At 58.8% G+C, this 21,173-nt stretch overlaps 1 protein-coding gene across 7 annotated transcripts in view; it reads right to left on the bottom strand.

Annotated features, from left to right (window-relative positions):
- Window positions 1-21,173, bottom strand: part of IL16 (interleukin 16) — a 79,104-nt gene that overhangs the window by 1,161 nt on the left and 56,770 nt on the right. For 6 of the 7 annotated variants that reach the window (XM_037013540.2, XM_073227116.1, XM_037013544.2 and 3 more), the window contains 10 exons: window positions 20,934-21,051; window positions 19,365-19,497; window positions 15,697-15,784; window positions 13,309-13,793; window positions 9,947-10,097; window positions 6,980-8,015; window positions 5,361-5,529; window positions 3,331-3,432; window positions 811-1,069; window positions 437-559 (listed from right to left, as the gene is read on the bottom strand). In XM_037013540.2, coding sequence (XP_036869435.2) covers window positions 437-559; window positions 811-1,069; window positions 3,331-3,432; window positions 5,361-5,529; window positions 6,980-8,015; window positions 9,947-10,097; window positions 13,309-13,793; window positions 15,697-15,784; window positions 19,365-19,497; window positions 20,934-21,051 — 2,664 coding nt within the window. Of the gene's footprint in view, window positions 1-436; window positions 560-810; window positions 1,070-3,330; window positions 3,433-5,360; window positions 5,530-6,979; window positions 8,016-9,946; window positions 10,098-13,308; window positions 13,794-15,696; window positions 15,785-19,364; window positions 19,498-19,610; window positions 19,722-20,933; window positions 21,052-21,173 lie in introns of those variants that run through there. The other variant, XM_073227117.1, reaches the window with a different exon arrangement.

Genomic DNA, 21,173 nt, shown 5'->3' with positions numbered 1-21,173 from the left:
GCACATGGGCCAGGATAGCAAAGGGACTGTCCCAAGGTCACGCTTCCACCGGCTCAGATCCTCCTCCAGCAAGGAGGAGGGCCAACGCCAGAATCCAGGGGACCCCGGCGTCTTGACTCCGAGCCCTGTGCTCATGCCGACTTGTCCAGTCAGCTGGACGAGGAGGCCCAGCTATGCAAGGGGAGAACCGGACTGCGCCTCACTTGCCCCGCCCCAGTCCCAGCCCTGCCAAGCCCAGGCCTCAGTCAGTTTAAGGGGTGTCTGGGCCAGGGAGGGAAGGGAGGGAAGGCAGCACTGAGCCCTTGAAGGCCTGCCTGCCCCCAGGAGGGGCTGTGGGGACGCTACGCTACGTGGTCTAGAAGATACTCAGAAGCCAGGTGGGGGCCTGGCCTGACACCCATCACTGGACAGACCGCCCGGAGCCAGACGCACACACCTTTGAAGATCCTGTTAATGGTGAGAGGCTTGTCCCCGAGCAGGGAGCCCTTTCCTCCTTCCAGGCTGAAGCCCAGCCCTGCAGAGGTCTTCTCTAGCGTCAGCGTGCACGCCGCATCCTCCGCTGTGAGGGAGACAAGAGCTCGTTAGGGGCGCCCTGCTGTCTGGGCCTCGGATGCCCGGGCAGCCCACAAGCCCGGCTGCCGCCCGCGGAGTCCTGCAGGTGCGCGAGTGAGCTCAGTGGTGTCTCAGGCAGCACCCAAGGCAGGCCACATCCCTGGGACCACGGATCACTGCACAGCCCCACTAGGACTGGCCCCACGTAGCCAGAGGTGACGGGGCCCACTGGGCTCCCGCTGAGCTGGGGGAACTTACTGGATTCCACGGAAATGTCACCGGCCCCGGAGGCCGAGGCTGTGGAGTCCGCGGAGGAGTTCAGGTCTGGCGTGGCCTCCGGAGGCAGCTTCCTTGTGACGACCACGGCTTGCCGCGGGTCCCGGGCTTGGCGGAGGAGGGCCAGGGCATCGTTGTGCGTGGCCCCTTTGAGGGACTTGCCATTTATGGAAAGGACCTCATATCCCTTCTGAATTGTCCCTTCCTGGGAGGCCAGCCCGCTGGGGAACACTTTGTGAACCTGAGGGAACCGGAGGGAGTCACCGGCATCAGACCCAGATTCTTCTGGAGGAGGGTCAGAGCCAGTGGTCAAACCTAGAGGATTCTGAGGCCCAAGAAAGTCAAGCTAAGTGTGTCCTAGATCAGGGCTGCTGGCACAGGGGCCTCCCCGGGCACAGAACAGTAGCAACAACGGCCAGCTTGGCTTCGGATCGCTCCCCGCACAGCGTCCTAGGCTGCACGACCACAATCCTAGCTGAACGTTTAGTGCAGGCTTTGCCTTACCTGCTCTATGTCAGCATTTCCCAGAGGACTTTCCTTGAGCACCGATTCTGTGCTATATTAATAGGATTATCTATGAAAAGATTCCTAAGATCTAAGACATTAATAATACTGGATAAAAGAAAAGCTCTGAAAATGCATACAGAAAAAGCCCCAGAGACTCTGCTATGTAAATTTGCATGACGCTCCTCTAAGGGGAAGCAGTCTAATTCAGTGACCCGCAAAAGGGTTTCCGCCAAGAATCCTTTTTTGCATCGAGAAATCCTCAAGCCCCATCTTCTGCATTTTTGAGAAACACCACTTTTATGGCTTCCTCCCATAAGTTCTAATCCTCTAACTTGAGTTAAAAGGGACCACACCTCTAGCCCCCTTTCTGCAAAATATGTGGAATTAAAAAAAAATGTCTTTGGCTAGACCTCTTTAATGAGGTAAATTCTGGTTTGCAAGGTCAAGAGGACCCGGCGAGCGTGTGCGGGTGGGCAGGCACTGAAACGCGCTACGAGCCGGTTTGCCGTGATTGTGTGAATGAGGGTCTTTGTCTCTGAACTGTTCGGTGTCAGAAGACTTCTGCTTCAGACGCGGTGATGCCCTCCGCTCAGGTCCTGCCTCTCTAGAAGGAGCATAAATGCCACCAGTTCCCCGTCCCGAGGACAAGGGCAGGCGAGCTTAGGTGGCGTGTCAGTGAGCGGCCAGCGTGGCCCTGGGTCATGAGCTGTGCTCAGCGTCAGCTGCCCGTTCACAGGTCTGGAATGGAGCAGAAGCACCCTGACACGGGAGGAGGAGGAAGTCTGTGCTCAGGCCCTTCCTCCTGGTCCCTGAGTGGCCGCGGGGTCTCGGGTGGTGGCCGAAAGGGGCGGAGAGACGTCAGCACTCAGGCAAGCTCTCTTCTCTTCTCTTTGCCAAGGAAGCGAATGCCACACCCGGGAATGTCTCTGTGATGCTCAGCTGTGTGCTCCCCATGCCACAGAAACCCGTCCTCACAGTGGAGAGCTCGCCGGCCAGAAGGCGGCTGCTCGCACGCGGGCAGTACTGAAGTGGCCAGCGGGCGTGGTGTGTCTGACGCCAACTGATGCTGCGAGCCACGGGGCTGTTTTCTGCTGGCAAACAAATCCACGCACCCACCAAAAAGATGTACTGAGGTGACACAGCCATGAGATGACAACGTGCCTCAGCCCCGGGCTGTGCAGGGTGACCAGAAACTGTCTGGGCCAGGCTCAGAAACTGCTCCTGGCCCCCTGCCCCCAGCCAGCCATCAGACCAGCACAAAGACTGGTCTGACATCCCTGCTCTCCCAGTGGGTAGTGCCAGGCAGGCAGCCTCCTTACGGGACCTGCCTCCCCAAGGCCCCTTCCCTCCAGGTGTGCGGGGCTAAGCATCGCGGCCAGGTCTCCAGTCCTGGCTGTGCTGCCTTCCACAACGGCCCCTGGCTCATAAGTTATTCTTGTCTAAATGTCTGGTGGCAACAGGCTAGGGGTCTGTCGTCCCAGAAGGACAGACATGACACTGAATAAAATTTGCTTTGAACTTTTTTCTGTGCTGTTATATCATGTAGCATATAATGGACCGTTTTAAAGTATGCAGTTCAGTGACAGCTAGTGGGTTTGAGTTTTTAAAACATCCCTCTAGCACCTTCAAAACTGCAGGCATTAGACTTCAACCTTGAGAAATTCTGACTCAGTGGTTCTGATTTGAGGCTGAGATACTAATTTCTTTAAAATTTAAAAACAATTAATTCTGACTTCTTTGGGCATATCGAAGTGGCTTGCGGTATTCCAAGACGTCTGTTAAATGAAGATTCGTGATCAGGGTGATAGTCGCTCTGCTTCTCAAGAAGGACGGGGCTTGACGGCCCCCTTTACCATGCTCCCCTGACCGCCTGCCAGCGGCCTGGTGTCACGCGTCCCTCCGATGCCTGGTACAAGCACCTCCTGGAAGTGTCCCACCTCCGGGGCCGCCACCACTGGCTGTGACACGCCCCCACCTCTGGACCGCTTCACTCACCGTGATCACCTTGTTCTCCAGATCCGCTCCTCCAGCCAAGCTGAACCCAAGGCCGGCGCCTTCTTCCTTGTGTAGAATGGTGACGTGGATGCTATCTAATTGCTGCAGAAGAAATTGCATACATTAGAAAAACACTTTACTGCGACAGCATGAACGATCTAAAAAGTGCTTTGACATCAGGCCGGTCTGATCTCCATCCGCAGCCCGGCCGTGCTCCAAGCTGCACCACATCCTCAGGGCTGCTTTGTCCGTAAAGAGAGGGCTCTGCCGTCTGGGGTCATAGGAAGCCCGGAAGAAAAGAGTGTGTAAAGCAGCGATGCAAGTTCTTTTCCTTTCTTACCCCATCTACACCCACACATGTACAGCAGGCCTGCACGCCTTGCGCTAGGTCAGCTGGAAATCCCAGCCTGTTGGGTAACAGCTCTGCCATTTCAGCGTGGGGCGGGGCCAGCCTGGAGGATTTCCAGTCGGCACGCCCGGGGTCCGCGCTGCTTTGCAGAGACCACTTGCTTCTCCTCCGCCTGCTCCTCCGTGAGCACCACAGCAGCACAGGGCACTCACCTGGACACACACATGCATGCCCACACCTGCACACATGTGCACACACATGCTTCCCCAGGCACACAGTGCTTCCCAGCCTGGACATGGGCTCCCACGCACCAAGACAATCCCCCTGCACTGAAGTCAGAGACTCATTCTGGCCCCTTTGGAGTCTCAAACTCAAACGCATGCAGGGACCAGGAAGGCCACTTCAAGGAGCAAAATGGGTAGGTGTGAGACACCGAGGAACGATACTGGCCGTGGAGGAGTGCAGAGCCCATTTCCTGCTCACGAGGACCAGCGGCTACACAGCAACACAGGCCAAAAGCCATCTGACCATTCCCTTTAAGGAAAAGGGGCCAAAAGCTACATTATGATTCAGGTTTTATAATCTTTAAAATATAATAATTTAAAAAATCACCATGCACACCAAATAAAATGTACCTGCAGGTCCACATGGCTCTCAGGCCACCAGTTAGTACCTTGGCGCAAGAGAATGACCTCATGTCAGAGAGTGACGTGTGCTGACACCCGATGCTCTGTGACCTTTTGACCCCAAGACCCAGGAGGGATGGCAGGGATGCGTGTGCCTCACTATCCCGCCTCTGCCCAGCACTGAGTGGCCCACATCTCCCAGCTTTTATCCGGGGATCTGCTTACTCGCAAGAGGCCTTTGTGAAGTTGCAAAGCAAACGCCCTCCCAGTAACACCAAGGCCAGACAGCTCTTTGTGGTTGGAGTAAGGCCCCGGAGGACGCTGGGCTTGGTAACAGGCGGTGAGCGGGCGTCACAGAGGAGCCGCAGTCCGGGGCATCCTGTGCACCCCAGGCCTCACCTCCCCCGTGGCCTGGAGAATTCCTCTGTGATGCCTCCTTAGCTTCTCATCCCAGTCTGGCTGGTTCCTGTGCCAGAAGCTCCTATGCAGACTCGGAGCGTGCCAGGAGGGCGCCAGGCCTGTGAGCCCATGCTCAGCTGAGCTGAGCTGGCCCCCGCCTGCCCCCACTTCCTCCCCCGCACCTCCGGGGTGTACTCAGAGGCATACGGGAAGTGGGACTTTCAGAGTGACTGGACTGAAGCGTGGGGCCGGGAACTATCCCCTCTCAGTATTCAGGGGAAGCGTGGGTGAGAGTTCACAGCCCAGGCTGCTTACGAGGACAGTGACTCCCGTGAAGACTGCCCCTGGGGACGCCCGCCAGGCCAGCTGCCGCGGGCCGTGGAAATAGCACTAAACTTGGAGAAAAACACTGAGGCTCTGCAACCTTGACATCACCTCTCTCATTTATAAAATGGTCGGAAAGATGCAGTTAGTCAATGACTGGGAGCACTTCATAGCCACAAATCTCCATCCAAGTGGGAGGTCTTGCTGTGGCCCAGGGACACGGTGGCTGTCACCATGGGCAGGGGTACCTGGGTCTGGGTGGCTGCTGGCCCCAGGGGACCCCACCGCTCACAGTAAGGTCTCGTCATATAGTGCTTACGAAGGAAGCCTACCTTCAAGGTTGCTTCATCCAGAACCCTCACTTCCTCTATGAGTTTCTTCAATTCCTCAGAGCTCAGCAGGGAGATGACCGACTGGCCAGCCTGAGGGGAGCCGTGGTCCCCGGCGTCAGCTTCCGTGGGCGCGCTGAGACCCTCCGTGTACTCTCGCAGCTCAGAAAGGCTTTCGTGGAGAAAGAGCACGTGGTGTGAATCATGACACCGATAAGAACTAGCGTTTACTGCATAGTCACTCCAGCCCGGGCCTGGGGCTGAGCAGCTATGCGCATTCTGTCGTTGGATGCCACAGATCTGTGAGCAGATACCAGCACCCTCCACTGTAGAGATGAGGAAACCGGGACCTCAAGCGGCAGATGACCTGCCTCTGGTCACATGGCTATGAGGTGCTGGGATCCGGATTCAGAATCACAGCTCAGCGCAGGACTCCCAAGTCTGTGCTGCAAACCTCAAGCCCTCAGCCCAGAGCCCAGCTGACACTCTGGACATGTCTGCACCACGGCTCCTGTGGGGTCACAGCGGGGCTCTGAGGCGGTCGCCGGGGCGGCGCTGGGCAGACACACTCGGCTCTGCCCTCCCCACCCTACGGGCTGTCCGCACCTGGAAGCCACCTTGGCCCCTGACAACTCCGAGTGGCGCCCACTCGGCCAGTGTCTGGCCTGGCTTTTTCTTCTGAACTTACCTGGCATCTGCAGCTATTTTTCCTACCTACAGTTCTTATTTTGCATGAAACTGTGGTTTCAGTAATAGAGGGCACCCCTCCCTCTACTGACAGACCTTTGCCACTAAGAGGTGTGGGGTCCCACAGCAGTAAATTCTGACGGAGAGCTTTGCAGCTCCCACGGAACAGCTTCTCAGTCAGAAAACACCAGCGACGGGATGCGGAAGGCCCAAGGGCTCCGTCCCACCACTGACCAGCTGTGACCGGCTATGGGAGCTGGGTGGGCTCTTCAGACCCTGCTCTAGGTGTCTGCCAGGACCGCCCCGGCCCTCCACGGTTGGCCTGCAGCCGCTGGAACCTGATGGCACGTCTGGGTCAGGGGGCCCCAAGCCCCTCTCAGCAGTGCGGGAACAGTGAACGAAGCTGGTACGTGCAGGGCAACCCCGTCTAAGAGAAGAAGCCCAGCCCCTGGCAAGCATTTCTGGGAGCCCCTAGTTCTGTGGGGCAGGTCTCGCCCACCTCCTAATTTCAAGTGAAGGGGAAACCTGGGTAGGCGTGGACGGAGCCTGCTTGTGGTCACGGAGTCAGCTCCGGAGCTGGGCCCAGGGCCCAGACGTCCCGACCCCCAGTGCCAGGGTCTGACCCCATGAGCGGAACGTAGTGGCCGCACTGTGGGGCGGGGGCAGCAGGAACGCCCCAGGGGTCATCTCCTGGCCGCAGTCGGGCCTTCCCAGGAAATAGCAGGGCTTGCTGGATACACATCAGCTCTCCAGGTCCCCACAGGTCCCACCGCCCCCTCCCGCCCCGGCCAAGACCACGGAAGGCGGGGGCAACACGCGCACACCGTGCGTGCAGAGGCAGGTGGAACATGCCTTCAGTACCCCTGAGACATTTTCAGATGATAGGGCTCCCAGAGAGAGGAGAGAGGGCAGGGGCCCTGGGCAGAGCCACTCACTTGAGCGAGAACCCCGAGTCTGGGCAGGAGGCAGGAGCTTCTGGAGAACCGCTCGCCGCAGGGCCTTCCCTGGACAGTGGTGCTGGAGGGGCACCCTCCGGGGTGACGCAGGCGGTCTGGCTGCAGGAGACTGAGGACGGGAGGCACAGCAGGGACTTCATGACGGCCGAGGACACCTGGCTGCTGATGGAGTAGAGCCTGCTGGTCTTCTCGTCCTGTGACCTCAGCTCCCAAGACTGCGCCCTGGACAGGGGGAAGCTCCGTGCCCGCTGGCTGGGCGCCTTGACGACCGGGCCCTGAGCGTCCTCACTCTGAGATGACAGCAGCCGCAGGAGCGGGTGGGGGTCAGGGGCGAGGGCTTCCTGAGCAGCTGGCTGTCCTGGGGGCAGGGCTCCCGCCACACCTGGCTCACTGGCCTGGGAGGCCTTGGGATGGCACTGCGGCATCAGCTGCGCAGCGGAGTGGGGAGCCCCTTGCCCTGCGGGACCAGAGACCCTGCTTCCCTCCTGCCTCCCGGGTTTTGCCGCCTCCCCCGAGGAGGGCTGGAGGCTTGGTCTCGGGGCCCCTTTGTCAGGCAGCTGAGAGGCACCAAATGTCTCAAAGGAGCTGATTCTCTGCTTGATGGAGGAGACGGCCCGTGTGTGGGGCCCCGGGTGGCCCCTGGGCGCGGGCGCTGGCTGAGTGCAGGCGGCCGCCTCTGCAGCGCGAATCCGCAAACCTCTCAAGCTCTGGCGAAACCAGGCCGGCTTGGGGGCCACGGGAGGACCCTTCTTCCCGGCGCTGCTGTCGGCCGACTTGTAGACCTGGGGAGCACCGCTGGGGGCATCCAGCTTTGGCGGGGTCCCGGCCGGGTGGCCCTGCGTCCCCTCTGCACCCCTGCTGGCAGCGGGCTGCAGTGGCATGGGGCTGTGGTTCTCACTCATGATGGGGCTAAACAGACTCTTGATGCAGTCGGAAATCCTAACCCACGGGTCTTCGGCTGTGGTATCGGGGCTGTAGTCCATCCGAGCCTGCCTCCGGAGCAGCGGGTGGGTCACTGTGGGGCAGAAACGAGGCCGGTGCCAGGCGTCACACCTGGACGTGAGTGTTCGTCCCAGTCCTAGTTTCAAAGCCGATAGCAAGGAGGATTCTAGGGGAGGAGGTCAGCAGGAGAGGTGGACCCCTGCGTGGGAGAGCCCCGGACCTAGGGGCTATTACCCGACTGAAGTGCCAGCAGACAGGCTCACTAGGACCCGAGGCTGGAGTGACCTTCACGGCGCCCTAGCGTCTTGGAGCTGGAAGGGCTCACAGAGACCACCTGGTCCAGTCTCTGGAGTTGTCATGACAATTCAGGGATGCAGGGTTCAGAAGCAAGGGCCACCCGCTGGCAGAGCCGGGGCAAGATCCCTGTGTCCCCCGACTTCCCTGCCTTCTGCGTCCTTCCCAGCCGCACTAAGCAGCCTCCCAGGTAAGCCATTGAAAATGTAAAAAGCCAAAGCAATTCTCTTACCTTTTAAACTTTTAAACCAAAGACCCCAGTTGGCAGGCACGTTTGGTTTGGACCACCAGATCATTAAGTCATGAACTCTCTCTCCCTGGCCAGCCCAGCGGTTCACCCCTTTACACGCTTCCCGTGGGCCCCGCAGTCATGTGACTGCAACTACCTGTCCTCTCGGGCCACTGAGTGGCTCACTCAACAGAGGGGTCTCCTCACCTAAAGGGCTGACAGGCAGGCTCCCGGGAGAAAAAGGCTTTGTGACAGGTTCCCAACCTTGGCTGCACACTGGCGTTTACAGTGGCCTTCCCTCCGCCCACGTGTGACCCACCTGAGCTGCAGCCTGAGTGCCAGAGCAGTAAGCTGGCAGCCGATTCCCAGCTGCTCTGTTGGCAGGCTTGCCAAGCTCAGCCACTCCCCACCACAGCAGCATGAGGGGGTCTTGCTTGGAAGCCAGCGCCGGCCCTGTATCCCCTCAGGGTATGAGGGGACCCTGCCTGACTCTCTCCCAGGGTCCGAGGGAGGCAGGCCCCGAGCCCCACACAGCAAAGAAGCCAGTGGATGTGCGGCCCTTCCCCGGCCCCCGGGTCTGACCTTCCTCGGGGTAGGAGTATGCTGCTCTGGGCTCCTGCTCCGGGGATGCTGAACACCAGAATGCACCCTAGTTTAGGAGGACTGAGCCCTCCTGTCCCTCGCCTCAATGCCAGGCCTCAGGGGAGCAAACCACGCAGAGCATCAGCCTTCACATCAAGGAGACACTGCGCCACCCAGAAGTCCTGGCGGCTGCTGACTCCTCGGCCAGGCTCTGGTCTAGACTTGCTCTGCGGAGGGGCTGGGGTGGACACGCTCGGCAGAGGCTCTGCAGGCAAGCCCCTCACGCCGGGCAGAGTGCGTCCTAGTGTGGGCCCCGATCGGGAAGCGGGGTGGGCGCCTGCTTGGGGTGAGATGCCCCAGACGTTTCCATCCATAACGCCCCCCGGAGCCCTCCCCGCGCTCTCCATGCAGTCTCCCAAGCGGGCGCGGAGTGGTTGCCCACGCATCTATTTCCCTGCCACTCTGGGGAGCCCCCTGATGGCAGTAGCTGGCCATCCCCTCTCTCCTCCTCTGTCCCTCTGCCCCTTTCTCCTCTCCGAGGTGGGGGCCACCAGCAAAACACTTTTCCTGCTCTTCTGGCCCTGTGCCCTCCAGCTTGGGAGTCCTGGACCCAACACGCTAGAGATTGGGCAGCGCCCAGGATGGCTGGATGGACATGTTTAGGGACCTGCTCCTGAAGGCCCCACTCCCCGGTTGACTGGACTGGCCCTCACTTGGCATCACCAGTCCAGCCAGGAGGTGCCCACCCAGGACAGCGCCCACTGCCCTATGCCTCGGGGCTCCAGGTCCAGCAGCAGAACCCAGAACCTGCAGGCCTCGGCCCACAGTCACATCCGTCCCTCCTCATCGGGCCTTTACCCAGAAGGCCTTTCCTCTGGGAGGCCCAGACAGGAGCCTACCTGGGGGGGCTGCTCTCCTGCCCGGCTGGGCCTCCGAGGAGGGCGCTGGGTGCGGGTCGGCTGCAGGTCCTGGGCAGCAGGCGACGGCACGGGGGACTGTCCCAGCCGTGTCTTCCGGTGGCAGCCGTGATGGTAACATCCCCGCAGCTTCCTGCAGCATAAACAGGAAGTGGGACCCAAGTGGGGCTGAGCAGGCTAGACTCACCCTGGTGGGCCCAGGGAGCGGCTGCCCGGCTCCTGCATGGGGGGCTCATCGGCACCAGGAGAGTCCTGCCCACAGCTGACACTGCACTCGGCACCCCAGGGCTCCCCTGCGCCTCCAAGAGCCTGGTCCGTGGCACACAGGTGGGCCCCGGGCTCTGTGTGCAGGAAGTGGCCTGGGGCGTCCACGGGGGCTGGTACACCTCCAGTCACCCCTGCTCCCGCTGAGCTGCCCCCCAGGCACAGACAGGGTAGAAGCAGGTGGGCAAAGAACCGCCACCTCACTGAGCTAAGGCTACAGTCCCGGAGGAAGGGAGGGTCACCTGCTCTGGACCCTGTATTCTTTACGCGGGTGCTTAGTAAGCATGCTGCGAGGGGGAGGAGGGCTCGGGCCTGTGCTGGGGTCCCCCAGCTGCCCGCAGCGGGACAGGACCAGTCCGTGGAGAACTGCTTCTCCCCACAGAACCACAGGAGCCCGGGGTGCCTGCAGGACGCAGCGTCGGGACGAGATGGACCAGGCCCATTACAGGCGGCTGGCGACTGACCAGAGCTTGGGCTTCCATACAGCACGAGTGACGTGCTGCCAGGACCCAGAGGAGGCAGCGTGGCAGTTCTGCCCCAGAGGCGTGGGGAAGGCTCCCTAGGGGGTGCCTCTTGTCCGGTCCTTGAACGAAGTGTAAGAACTTTCCAGGGGAGAATCAGAAGACTGCCCCCAATGCATAGACCCCATTGTGGGGGGAACGAGTGCAAGCCCACCCCCAGGGCGACGAGAGGAGGGAGACGGCCTCAGGAACGGTGCCCCCTGTGCCTGACTGTCTGCAAGAGAAATGCGTGCTAGACCCAACCGGCTGCCTCTCCTCATTCCGAGTCACACGGGGTGGGGGGAGGCCTAGTTACAAGGCTGCAAACTTCCCCTCAAGAGGAAGAAAGACAGGATGAACAAAAGCATCGTCTTGGGCTGTCAGGGGGTGGCAGCCTCTGTGGGCTGAGATCTGATGCCCACACTGACAGTAAAACTGTTCGAGAATGGAAGGTCAGTAAAAGCTGGAAACGTGTTCACAAAGCATCGCCCCAGCCAAGGCCCCTCCGGGAGCTGGGCTCTAGGGGAGCCTTCGGGAGGCACTGAGACTGACCGGCCCGGAGGACTCAGGGGGCTCCGTGAATGCGTCCCTGAGAAGGCCAGGCTTGGCCGTGGTGTTAGCATCTCACCACAGCAGGCTGGCGCTAGCTAGGACCCTCCCCCCGCAGGAGACATGCCGTGTGGCTGAGACTGAGCTGCACCCTGCTGGGAGCTCGGTAAGGTGGCAGCTGTCTGCATCCAAGAGTCGTGGGCACTTTCACAGGCTGACGCTCTTGGTACCAACCAGAACTGTCAAAGCCACATTGCATCTGGGCACAGACAGCAAGTGTCTTTTGTCTTTTCATTCACACATTTGGCGTGGCGTTCTCTTCATGAGATTTGCTTTTAATTAGTCCCTGAAATAAATTTGATTTGACTCAAGTGTTCCTCTGTGCAGTCCTTCCTAGCACAGAGCTTGATGGGTGAGGGAGGGGGTGGGAGAGAAGCAAAGAGGACGGGGGTGCGGGCTTGGTAGGGAGAGCGTCCTCCAAGCCCCAGCGAGCGTCGCTCTCTGTGACCCCTCAGCCCAGCAGACTGCACTGTGCGGGTCCGGCTTTTGTAAAACGTTGGCCACACAGGACAGCAGAGTGACGGGGAGCAGAGGAGGTGGGGGGCAGGCAGAAGCCACGGATGCTGAAGAGGCAGGGCGCACGGGCCGAGGAAGGCTGCTCGCAGGATGCGCCCATGGGAAGCTTGTTGCTGGCCTCCCCTCCTCCGGCCGCCTCGCCTGGGTTCACCCCCTGACTCTCGCAGGGCTCAGCCTGGCAGGTGGCCCGCAGGCAAGGCCTCTCCGCCTTTCTGGGTCCCCAGGGGCACGGCCAGGAGCCCGGCTCCCCACCTTCCAGCCCCCATCCGCCCTCCTGGACTCCCAGGTCTCAGGCCCAGGGGAAAAATGGAACTTCTGCCTGAAGGCGGAGGTGGGGACAGAGCCCCCTGACAGGCTGGCATGGCCGCCGCCCGCATCTCACCTGTGCGGGGAGCCTGCACCTCCTCTTCAGGGCGGGGTCTCCTCGCCCCTCTCGCTTCCCCCACCTCCTGCCGGAGCCCTTCCCCCCTACCGTCACCCCACGGTTTCACATCTTCTGAGGTTTGTCAACCCTAATGCTCGATTGTTCAAGGGACTGCAGAGGCCCCACTCCCCCGCTGGGGCGGCGGCTGAAGGGAGGACGGCAAGGAGCATACCCAGGGGCGGCCCACGGGCAGCGCGACCTTGAGCAAGGCCCTCTGTTCCCTCTTCGCATGATCCGGACCCACATCCCGCTGTTGCTTAACTGAGGCGGTGCACGTGACACGCTCAGCCCAGTGCCGGCGCCTGCAAATGGCCCGAGACGGGGCAGCTGCCGGGCCTGCCCTTCTGTAAGGGGATGGAGGCGCCTCAGAGGAAGGAAACGGAGATTTCCAGGCGGCCTGGGGGGAGGAACCCACACAGCACAAACATGGCCACGGGGGTGCTGGCGGCCACTCGCTTGAGCGGTTCCACTGAATCCCCGCCGGCTCTTGGAGGAAGCCACCGACCTTAGCCCCAGTCAACAGAGAAGGAAACCGAGGCTCGGAGGACGTCGCCCCCACACGTCCCCGGAAGGAAGCAGGAAGGCAGGGGAGCTGATTTCTCATGAGCATGGCGGCTGCTCCCCGAAGGGGGTAACCAGCTCCTGCCTGCTTCAGTGGTTCCGGCAAACCTTCCCCCAGCGAGCAGAACACCTGCAGGCCTGTGTGCAAAAGTCCCCTGCCCGGCCCCTGGCAGAACGGCCTTCAGGGGCTCCGACGGTGCCCCGGGAGGGAGCCCAACAGTGACCATGTGAAAGTAGCCTTGACTCCCGGAGGGTTTCTGATGGGAGCCCAGAAGCCCCTCCGCAGGAGTGGGCCCCCAATTCTGTGTCTGCCAAGTTTCAGCACTACCTCCCTGCAGTCGGCCCGGGCTGGAGCTGAGCGCCTCTGCCAGGGAGCAGGAGAAACTTTCGCTCCCCCTGGGACCCAGCTGCTAACGCTCAAGGCCGACCACGCTCGGCTGGAGACCCCCCACCTGGCAGACGCCTCCTACCTGGCCACAGGCGGGCGAGGCGTGCCCAGAAGGGCACGGGGCAGAGTCTCTCTCTTCCAGACCCGTCTCAGGGTCACGGCCGCTCTTGAAGTATTTTCTGGGTGGCGGCTTGGGCTTGGAGGACGTGGGCTTCCTCACCAAAATCTCCAAGGACTTCTTCAGTCTCAGGGGCGGGTGGCCGTCCTGGCCGTCGGGGCGGGGCGGGCTCTCCTGGGCCGGCCTGGACGGGGCCGCGGGAAGCCCCGCTGGCTCCTGCCCCAGGGGCAGCTCGGCCCTGGGCCTGGGAGAGCTGACGTCCGGGCCCGCCGGCTGCTGCCCCCCACAGCGGCCGGGACCCCCAGCCGGGGACGCGGGCGCACAGCCGCCGTCGCTGCCGGAGCGGACCACGACCTCCCGAGCCCTGCGGTGCGGGGGCGCCGAGTTCCTCTCTTGCTCCCTCTGCAGCGTCGGCCGCCCGTGCCAGCTGCTCTCCAGCCTCTTGACACCTGCAGAGGGGCACACGGGACCCCCGGCAGCTGAGCTCCAGGCGGCAGGCACGCCCCGGCCTTGATCTCCACGGCGCCGGGCCGCGCTGCTCCCCGAGGCTGACAGCTCACCTCGCGCCACTCCGGAGCCTGGCTGCCCTGCGTTTGGCGAGCTGCACAACTTTAGGTTGGGAGACCCACTCCCCTTTGCTAAATCCCCGTGTGATGGGTGCAGAGATGCCCCCCAGTCTGCCCATCAAGGAAGGGTGGTGTCCACCTGTGGGGAGGGCCAGAGGAGGCCAGCTGCACGCGTCAGCCCTCCAGGACTGCCTCAGAGGCACAGAGGCCTGTCACCCAAGGGGCGCCTCCTTTCCTTTGATTGATGGAGATGGAGCTACGAAGGAGGGGCCATTTCTGCCAACAGAACCATTCTCAAGGGCTGCTTTAGCTCCAGGGGTCCACGGAAGGGGGTCCAGAGCCCCTGCGGCCCAGGGAGGGGTCCTGAGCCCCTGGGATGAAGCTGCCAGGTGTGCATCTCAGCTCCACTTCTCTGCCCAGCCCTGCTGCCCCCGTCTCCCCAACAGGAGCTGTCCCCAGAATGCTTCCGCACTGACACCCTGCAGCTAAACACCCTCTCAGTGTCGGCTCCCTGCCAACCTGCAGCGCTCCATTTTCACATCTGTAAAGTGGGGATAATTTCAGTCACGGGGCCTGTTTGGAGGCTCTACATCAAAAAGGGGGAGTAGCCTTGAGTGCACTTTGAGCCTTGCCTCGAGGGGTCACCCCTCCTTCCCAGCCCAGGAGGAAGCACAACTGGCCCCCCGGCGGGGTGTCAGCCAGCACCCCCCTTCCCGCCCTCACCTCTTCCCGGTCCCATCCCCATATTCCCGGCACCCAGCCCACCCGCACAGCCGCGAGAGGCCCCTTCTCTAGGGGTGAACTGTCAATGTCCCTTTCCTAGAATCACAGCACAAAGGGTTGGGAGCAGTGATGTCCAGCCTCCTGCGCGAATTCTAGCTCGTTAGTGAGGCCAGCAGAGCGGGGAGCCCCGCAGAGAACCCAGGTCAGTGCCTCGAATTAAAATGCTCCTTAAAGAAAAATGTGTGCCCTTGTTTTTCCCAGACACAAAATAGTGGCCCTCATTAGGAAAACCTCAGCACAAAAAGGAAGGGCTGAAAGTAGAAATCCCACTGCAGTCCTACCACCAGGGATGCCCACTCTCGGAATACTGGGGTGTTTCTCTGTGTTTTTTTCCTGAGCACATATGTATATTGTGGGTGGAAATGGCACAACATGGTTAAAATGTCCTATCTTTTTCTAGCCTCATGTTATTCCATCACACGTGCCATGCTGGCCCAGACGAGGCCCGACAGCTGGGCGCTGGAGTCGACCAGCCTGGTTCCCGTCCCAGGCCCTCTGTGCACCGCAAGATAACGTTGTGAGAGAGGGGGATGCTCAGGGCCTCACTTTTTCCCATAGCAATTACATATAAATATTTAGTGAAATAATGCATAAATTAGCCTAGTGTCTAGCATTATAAAAACTCAATAAATACGAGATGTTACATTACTAGATATTATCATTTCTAAAGAGTCCATTATCACGAACCAAGGGGTGGAAACGCCTGCAGGGGCGATGGAATGAAGGGTGACCTGGTCTAAAACAGGGAACAGTGGGAACCAGGAAGAACCAGAAGTGCCATTTAGATAATTCACCAAATTCAGATGCTTTTAAAATCTTGTGCCTCCCAAGCAAAGCAAAAATGTGAGCCAGATTTAGCTGGTGGGCTGCTAGCTTTCAGCCACGGTCCCCTGCTTGCCTGTGTCGACGTTACATATTCCCGGGGCGGAGGGCGAGTTAAGGGCTGACCCTGCTCTTTCTGAGAAGGCAGAGCCCGCAAGTCAAAGCCCATCACTTCTCCTACCTTCCAGACTCCACTGATGCCTCTCTTTTCCAAACTTGGTGTTTTCCATAGTCTGGGTCACAGCCTCTTTGAGTTGCAGTTCGGAGACCTAGGAAACAGCGGTCACCTCCTCACAAAAACAGGGGGAGCACCAGGCTCCGAGTCCTGCACCCACCCTCAGGCTGGGCCCCTGAAGTCTGGTTTCTTCTCTCTGCAAATAGCTGACGAATTCCACTTTCAGAAATACCCTGTGGATGTCAGGGCATCAATTGTTCCCTGGTATCTTTCAGGTGAAGCCCCAGGTCTGTCCATAAAGGGGTTTCCAAGGTGGCCCCTCCCAACCCTCCAACCTTCTCTCGGCTGCTTGCTGCCAAGCTCTAGGTGAAGGTCCGCTTCGAGGTTCACCTTGGGAGCCACTCCATTCTCGGCAATGCCGCCGTGGCATCACTGTCCCCATCAATGCCACAGCCGTGGCCTTCACCATTTATTGTCACCGGTCATCCGTCACCCTGGGTCATGAGTCTTGGGGCCAAACTGACTTGTGCTCGAGTCCTAATTCCTCTCTTACCAGTCATGTGCCCTCAGACAGCTAGCTACCTGCTCAAGCTCGGCTTCTTCTGTGAAACAATAACAGTGACACAACCTATTTCACAGTGAGGACAGAGGGTTTGTAAAAAATAGATCATTTGACGCCAAAAGAACATGCAACTAAAGAAAAACTAAATAAACTGGTCTACGTCAAAATCAAAGTCTTCGGTGCATCAAAGGACACAATCAAACCAATGAAAGGCAACTCATAGAAAGGCAGAAAATACTTGCAAACCACGTATCTTATAAAGGGTTATAATCCAGAATATACACGAGAACTCCTACCATTCAACAGCAGGAAAACAAAGAAGCCAGTTAAAAATGGGCAAAGGACTTGAATAGATATTTCTCCAAAGAAGATGTACAAATGGCCAGTGAAGCCATGAAAAAACACTCCGCATCACTGACCGTCTGGGGAATACAAGTCAAAAGCACAATAAGGTACCACCTCGCACCCCTAGGACGGCTGCTCTCAGAAAACGAGAACACAGGAAGCCGTATGTGCTGATGACGGTGGGGGGGAACTGGGACCCCTGTGCCCTGCTGGCGGGAGTGTAGGATGGCACGGCCACTGTGGGAAGTAGTAAGGAGGGTCCTCAAAAAATTAAAATTGGAAATACCATACTACCCAGCATTTCCGCTCCGGATACTCATCCGAAAGGGAGCAGAAAGCAGGACGCCGAACAGCCACGTGTGCACCCCTGCGAGGGCAGCATCATTCCCAGTGGCCGACAGATGGAAGCAGCTGTGTCCATGCACAGGTGATGGGTGATCGAAACACGGTCCACACGTTCAATGGAATATTATTCGGCCTTAAGAAGAAAGGGAATTCTGACACCTGCTACAACATGGATGAAACTTAAGGACATTATGCTAAGTGAATAAACCAGTCACTGAAAGATAAATGCTGTATGATTCCGCTTACACAGGGTGCCCAGCGCAGTCAGATTCATAGACAGGACGTGGGGCGGGGGCTGGGGGCTGCGGAAGGGAGGGAATCGGTGTCTAACGGCTGTGGGGTTTCAGACGCTGGGAAGATGGATGGCGGTGGCTGCAGGACACTGTGAACGACCTCATACCCTTAAAAACTGCGAAGCCAGAACTGTGATGCCTGCGTGTTTTACTGCGGTTAAAAGTAGTAACACTGAATAAATCAGTGTTGGGCACTATACCTGGCAAACAGCAAACTAACAGATGAGCTACACTCAGCAGCAGCCCAGCGGGGCAGGACTCTCCGCTGTTGCAGAGTTGAAGAAGAGATGAGACGGGTGTCCAAGGTCACCCCGAGTTAGTGGTGATGCGGACCCAAGCCGGGCACTCTGCTCCCACGCCCTGACCCTCTTGTCTCTGCCCTGCTGACCCTGAGGACCTGGCTTCTTGGTCGAGCAGCTGGGCCTCGGCCCCCTCTTCCCGCACGCACACACCCCTCCCTCCAGGCAGGGGCCTTGCGCCCTGACGCCCTCTCCACTCCAGAGCAGCAAGGGGCCCCGAGGAACCCATCGCATCCCCTTTCCTTTCTTCTAGGCCCAGATGCTTCAGATGAATTCCCTGTTTACTAGAAGTAAGAAGTTTGCTTCTCCCCATGGGCTTGTCTAACTGAGTGGGGCTGGCGTGAATCCCACCCCACGAGGCAGGGCCATTCTCCGCCCCATTTCCACGGGGGTCACGAGCCCGTCAGCCGAGAGCGTGGGCTTCACTCCTCGCCGCTCTACCTCGTCGCTCCACCACGGGGCAAGTTCCTTTTTGTTCCTGGGCCTCCGTGTCCTCCTCTGAACTGGAAAGGAAACTCATACTGACTCGGGGGGCCTCCCAACAACGAATGCAGTTGTCTGGGCCGCATCTTTGGTGAACGTGTCTGGCGCACACTGAGGATTAACAAGCCGTCATGGCGATTATCACCACCGCCCCGAAGTGATCTCAGCGAGGCCCAGGGCTTCAGCTCCCAAGTCTAGCTCCAACCTGGACCCACTTGCAGCCATCAGCCCTAAATCTAACTGCCTGCCAGGCACCCCCACGGCACGCCCACAGGCACCCCGGCCTCCGCGTGTCCACACCGAGCTCACCCTCTCCCGCTCAGCCCCTCTTCCACTCTCTCTGCTGCTGGTGGTATTAGCATCACTCGGTCATCCAATCTAAAGCCGTCCAGCCGTCTGGGGCCCCCCATGCTCATCGGCCAGCAGATGTTGCTGGTTCTCCCCAAGGGTGGCTGCCTGTCACCCCTTCTTCTCTACCTTCCCATGCCCGCTGTGCAGTTCAGATCCTCACCATGCATTTCCTTTCTCTTACAAAATCCGGGCTCCATCTACTCCACCCTGCCCTCCACAGTGCCTCCAAAGGTTGAAAAATAAATAGGACCTGAATATAATACATCCATAGCTACAGAACCTCCCTCAACTCCTCACAGCCCACGAAATAAACTGCCAGCTCTTTAGCATCCTGTGTACACCCTTCATGGCGTAACCCCAGGCCTGCCGATCTCTGTGCTCAGCCTCTCTCCCACTACCCTCCACCCCGGCTGCACAGAGCCTGCCACCTCCTAGGACAGGCCCTTCGTGACTCCGTAGCTTAGAGCTTTGTGTCCCCACTGCCCGATCCAGCCTTCCTCAGATTCTTTGCCTGGAGAAAACAAGCTCCTGCTATTTCTTGCTCTATATAACCTTCATTTCTATATCCCTGTATTCCAAGGTCTTAACACTATATTGCACTTATTTTTGTGTTGGTCTTTTCAACGAGACCCTGTGCAGGACGGTATCCTGTGAACTTGCTTACCTCGGTATGCGCAGAGCCGAGTTCCAGACAGCCACCTGGGGGTACCCCCTGGCTGCACACGTGAATGGCTGTCTCGCATCTGCAGAAGGGCCCCGGGTCTGTATCTTCCTGCCCTAGACCGTGGCACCCAGGCACGAGTGTCCCTAGGCTAATGACCGTTGCCTCTGGCATCTAGGACTTTGTCAGTGGGACTCTGCTGCAGAACTCGGAACCGGTTCTTGGAAATTCAGGTCCAAACCCAGCCAGCAACATCTCCGTTCTCACCCTTTCCCTGTCCCAACCTGGGTCCTGAAAGAGCGAGCCTGGGAAGAGGGCCAGCGGCGGGGGGCTACCTGGGCGTCCGGATGGCGGCTGACGGTGATGGGCACTGGCCCGGGACTGCAGTGACCCAGGATGGCGTGGACCTCATTGAGCGTCATGCAGCGCACCAGGGAGTCATTGATCTCCACAATCTCATCACCACACCTTTCAAAGCACCAACAGGAAGCCGTCAGCGAGCTGATCAACAGGGCGTTTGGGTGGTGGCTTCCTTGGGGTCCCACTCCTGGCTGGGCTGTTTGATGAGACCTCAGACTCACATCAGTTAGCAGCCCTCAGCGGCCGGACTGGAACTCAGACCAGGGCAGCGAAGCCCAGCCTCCCCGCGGGACCACAGAGCGGGGGGCAGTGAGGACCTGGCGGGCGTCGCTCAAGTCTGTCTGGCCTTCCTCTTGTTCCCATTTAAATGCCCCGATCAACATGAAGGGTGCAGTTTGACCGACATCACCAACTGAACAATTCACCGCGACTTGACCAATCACGTCTGCCCGCGGGGTTCCCGCAGGGGGCCAGTAGGTGCTCAAAGGCAAGGACGAGGTAACTGGGTGGAGGGCAGCTGAAGTTTTTGCAGAAGAACTAAGGAGAGACGGTGGTGGAACTCATTCTCGTAAGGCAGGAGGAGGTGGGAAAAAGTGAGGCAGAAAACAGGGATGCATCGTATGTGGACGATCCTGCTCCCGTGTTTCACAGGTGGGGAAACTGAGTCACAGAAGGTGCTAGTTTCATGCTACATCAGACTTGAGCAGTTGCAGCCAAATTGCTAAGGCCCGTGAAGCCCACATAGTTACTGGTTGGTCCTTTCCAGAAAGTGCTTTGATCCCTAAGCGAGGTCTTGTTGAACTTATCTCACCCTCTGTGGCTCAGTTTCCCCATCTACAGCCAAACTCTCCTGATTTAGCAAAACCAAAATCAGCCAGAGAAGACAGACGTGAAGTCATATCATATGAGAGTTTATAGTGTGTGAGAGAAGACGTACTGATGTTGAGGTATAAGGTATTGCAGCAGGTTAAAACTGGGATAAAATGCTATTACGTATCTCAGGTCACTTAAGGAAAAGCCAATTAGATTTGTTCTTCACAAGTTATTCCTAGAGAAATATACCTGGGACGCCTGAAAAATATTTTGTTAGGCCATCAGGAAACAGTTAAAACTGCCAATTTGCTCAGTAAGCTTCTTTATCTACCTGAGCACAAGGGAAACAGCATCAAAGCTCCTATGCAGGTCACTATAAATTCTTTGTGACTTAAATCTGAATTAAAGTATTTACTTCATGCTTTCCATCGGGCTGGTGTTCTCTGAGACAATGCCTCTTAACCAGCAGGGTGCATACAGATCCTGGGGAGTCTTGTTAAAATGCAGATTCTGATTTAGCACGTCTGGGGAGGGGCCTGGGAGTCTGTGTTTCTGACAAGCTCCCCAGCGATTTCGAGACCACGGGTCCAGGGACCACACTTGAAGGAGCAAGGCTGTGAGCCATGCCTGGGCCATTTCCAAATGTCTTGACCTCCTGGCATTTGAGGAATTCCTTCCCTCTGCTGCAAATCAGGGGTCTTTTCTAAACAAAAACAGAAATAAGGACCTACCGGAGTCGTCCATCCAGATGTGCCACAGATCCTGGAGACAGAGTGTGAACGAAAATGCCGGAGACGCACTGGAAGTAGGGCACGCTGCACAGGCCGATTCCCAGCCCGACGCCGGCCTCTGGAAGGCAGGCCAGGGAGGGGTGAGGGGCCGCAACTGGATGTCCCTGGGCCCATACTAGCCCATCCGGTGCCCAGCACTGCCGTGGGCCACTTGGTGCCCCCTGTCCTGATGGCATCCAT

Source organism: Manis javanica, chromosome 18 (assembly GCF_040802235.1).
Source record: "Manis javanica isolate MJ-LG chromosome 18, MJ_LKY, whole genome shotgun sequence".
Classification (NCBI taxonomy): domain Eukaryota; kingdom Metazoa; phylum Chordata; class Mammalia; order Pholidota; family Manidae; genus Manis; species Manis javanica.
This window is presented reverse-complemented; position numbering and strand designations above follow the sequence as displayed.